Source organism: Salmo salar, unplaced genomic scaffold (genome assembly GCF_905237065.1).
Source record: "Salmo salar unplaced genomic scaffold, Ssal_v3.1, whole genome shotgun sequence".
NCBI lineage: Eukaryota > Metazoa > Chordata > Actinopteri > Salmoniformes > Salmonidae > Salmo > Salmo salar.
Window position 1 is genome coordinate 97501 of NW_025547904.1, and position 4029 is coordinate 101529.

At 46.3% G+C, this 4029-nt stretch overlaps 1 protein-coding gene across 1 annotated transcript in view; it reads right to left on the reverse strand.

Moving 5' to 3' along the window:
• Positions 1-2917, reverse strand: part of LOC106593423 (prominin-1-A-like) — a 41749-nt gene extending 38832 nt beyond the window's left edge. The window contains exon 1 of the mRNA XM_045711700.1: positions 2811-2917. Within this exon, the coding sequence (XP_045567656.1) occupies positions 2811-2917 (107 nt within the window). The remainder of the gene's footprint in view (positions 1-2810) is intronic.
• Between the last annotated feature and the right edge of the window lie 1112 nt (positions 2918-4029).

Here is a 4029-nt window from a genome sequence, read left to right on the forward strand (position 1 = left end):
CAGACCTGTAGCAGTCCATCTGTAATAATCACAGACCTGTAGCAGTCCATCTGTAATAATCACAGACCTGTAGCAGTCCATCTGTAATAATCACAGACCTGTAGCAGTCCATCTGTAATAATCACAGACCTGTAGCAGTCCATCTGTAATAATCACAGACCTGTAGAAGTCCATCTGTAATAATCACAGACCTGTAGCAGTCCATCTGTAATAATCACAGACCTGTAGCAGTCCATCTGTAATAATCACAGACCTGTAGCAGTCCATCTGTAATAATCACAGACCTGTAGCAGTCCATCTGTAATAATCACAGACCTGTAGCAGTCCATCTGTAATAATCACAGACCTGTAGCAGTCCATCTGTAATAATCACAGACCTGTAGCAGTCCATCTGTAATAATCACAGACCTGTAGCAGTCCATCTGTAATAATCACAGACCTGTAGCAGTCCATCTGTAATAATCACAGACCTGTAGAAGTCCATCTGTAATAATCACAGACCTGTAGCAGTCCATCTGTAATAATCACAGACCTGTAGAAGTCCATCTGTAATAATCACAGACCTGTAGCAGTCCATCTGTAATAATCACAGACCTGTAGCAGTCCATCTGTAATAATCACAGACCTGTAGAAGTCCATCTGTAATAATCACAGACCTGTAGCAGTCCATCTGTAATAATCACAGACCTGTAGCAGTCCATCTGTAATAATCACAGACCTGTAGCAGTCCATCTGTAATAATCACAGACCTGTAGCAGTCCATCTGTAATAATCACAGACCTGTAGCAGTCCATCTGTAATAATCACAGACCTGTAGCAGTCCATCTGTAATAATCACAGACCTGTAGCAGTCCATCTGTAATAATCACAGACCTGTAGCAGTCCATCTGTAATAATCACAGACCTGTAGCAGTCCATCTGTAATAATCACAGACCTGTAGCAGTCCATCTGTAATAATCACAGACCTGTAGCAGTCCATCTGTAATAATCACAGACCTGTAGAAGTCCATCTGTAATAATCACAGACCTGTAGCAGTCCATCTGTAATAATCACAGACCTGTAGCAGTCCATCTGTAATAATCACAGACCTGTAGCAGTCCATCTGTAATAATCACAGACCTGTAGCAGTCCATCTGTAATAATCACAGACCTGTAGCAGTCCATCTGTAATAATCACAGACCTGTAGAAGTCCATCTGTAATAATCACAGACCTGTAGAAGTCCATCTGTAATAATCACAGACCTGTAGCAGTCCATCTGTAATAATCACAGACCTGTAGCAGTCCATCTGTAATAATCACAGACCTGTAGCAGTCCATCTGTAATAATCACAGACCTGTAGCAGTCCATCTGTAATAATCACAGACCTGTAGCAGTCCATCTGTAATAATCACAGACCTGTAGCAGTCCATCTGTAATAATCACAGACCTGTAGCAGTCCATCTGTAATAATCACAGACCTGTAGCAGTCCATCTGTAATAATCACAGACCTGTAGCAGTCCATCTGTAATAATCACAGACCTGTAGCAGTCCATCTGTAATAATCACAGACCTGTAGCAGTCCATCTGTAATAATCACAGACCTGTAGAAGTCCATCTGTAATAATCACAGACCTGTAGCAGTCCATCTGTAATAATCACAGACCTGTAGAAGTCCATCTGTAATAATCACAGACCTGTAGCAGTCCATCTGTAATAATCACAGACCTGTAGCAGTCCATCTGTAATAATCACAGACCTGTAGCAGTCCATCTGCTAATAATCACAGACCTGTAGAAGTCCATCTGTAATAATCACAGACCTGTAGCAGTCACATCTGTAATAATCACAGACCTGTAGCAGTCCATCTGTAATAATCACAGACCTGTAGAAGTCCATCTGTAATAATCACAGACCTGTAGCAGTCCATCTGTAATAATCACAGACCTGTAGCAGTCCATCTGTAATAATCACAGACCTGTAGCAGTCCATCTGTCAATAATCACAGACCTGTAGAAGTCCAATCTGTAATAATCACAGACCTGTAGCAGTCCATCTGTAATAATCACAGACCTGTAGCAGTCCATCTGTAATAATCACAGACCTGTAGAAGTCCATCTGTAATAATCACAGACCTGTGCAGTCCATCTGTAATAATCACAGACCTGTAGAAGTCCATCTGTAATAAACACAGACCTGTAGCAGTCCATCTGTAAAGTAATACAGACCTGTAGCAGTCCATCTGTAATAATCACAGACCTGTAGAAGTCCATCTGTAATAATCACAGACCTGTAGCAGTCCATCTGTCAATAATCACAGACCTGTAGCAGTCCATCTGTAATAATCACAGACCTGTATGAGTCCATCTGTAATAATCACAGACCTGTAGCAGTCCATCTGTAATAATCACAGACCTGTAGCAGTCCATCTGTAATAATCACAGACCTGTAGCAGTCCATCTGTAATAATCACAGACCTGTAGAAGTCCATCTGTAATAATCACAGACCTGTAGCAGTCCATCTGTAATAATCACAGACCTGTAGCAGTCCATCTGTAATAATCACAGACCTGTAGCAGTCCATCTGTAAATAATCCACAGACCTGTAGCAGTCCATCTGTAATAATCACAGACCTGTAGCAGTCCATCTGTAATAATCCACAGACCTGTAGCAGTCCATCTGTAATAAACACAGACCTGTAGAAGTCCATCTGTAATAACTCCTCACAGACCTGTAGCAGTCCATCTGTAATAATCACAGACCTGGTAGCAGTCCATCTGTAATAATCACAGACCTGTAGCAGTCCATCTGTGATGGAAACACAGACCTGTAGAAGTCCATCTGGTCCATCTGAGGGTAGAATGCCTCCATGTTCTTCTGGCTCTGACTCAGTGGAAGATGGTGAAGGGCCAGAGATGCTTCCACTGGGAACATCTTAGAGAAACCTATAATCTCTCTAGTCCTATTTTATCTAGCATGGCCTTCACTCCTAGACAGAGAGGAGAGAGAGGAGAGGAGGGAGGGGGGAGAGGAGGGGAGGGGAGGGAGGGGGGAGGGAGGAGAGGGAGGAGAGAGGAAGGGAGGAGGGGAGGAGAGAGGAGAGAGGAGAGGAGAGGGAGGAGAGGGAGAGGAGAGGGAGGAGGAGGAGAGAGGAGAGGATAGGGAGGAGAGGAGGAGAGGGAGGAGAGGATAGGGGAGGAGGGAGGGGAGGGGAGGGAGAGCAGAGGGAGGAGAGGAGGAGAGAGGAGAGGAGAGGAGAGAGGAGAGAGAGGGGAGAGAGGAGGGAGGAGAGGAAGAGAGGAGAGGGGAGAGGAGAGGATAGGGGAGAGGAGGGGAGAGGAGGAGAGGAGAGGAGAGGAGGAGGAGAGGAGAGGAGGAGAGGAGAGAGAGGAGAGGAGAGGAGAGGAGAGAGAGGGAGGAGGGAGGGGAGAGAGAGGAGAGGAGAGGAGAGGGAGAGGGGGAGAGGAGAGGAGAGGAGAGGAGGGAGAGGAGGAGGAGAGGAGAGGAGAGGAGAGTGGGAGAGGAGGAGAGAGGGGAGAGGAGAGGGAGAGGAGAGGGGAGAGGGAGAGGAGAGGAGGAGGAGAGGAGAGGAGAGGAGAGAGGAGAGGAGGAGAGGAGAGGAGAGGAGAGGGAGGGGAGAGGAGAGGAGAGGTTAGAGAGATGGACAGACAGACAGACAGACAGACAGACAGACAGACAGACAGACAGACAGACAGACAGACAGACAGACAGACAGACAGACTTACTAGGCAGAGCTGTAGTGTAGAGGAGGTTTCCTGGCAAGCAGCGCAGCAGGGAGAAGAAGAGAGAGGAGGGATGACCAAACACACACACACACACACACACACACACACACACACACACACACACACACACACACACACACACACACACACACACACACACACACACACACACACACACACACACACAGCGTACCTGCTACTACATTCTTAGTCTGCTGTTGGACCAGTCTGGGGGTATCATTGAAAGGAGTGCAAACCCTGGAGAGGAGAGGAGAGTGGAGAGGAGAGGAGAGGAGAGGA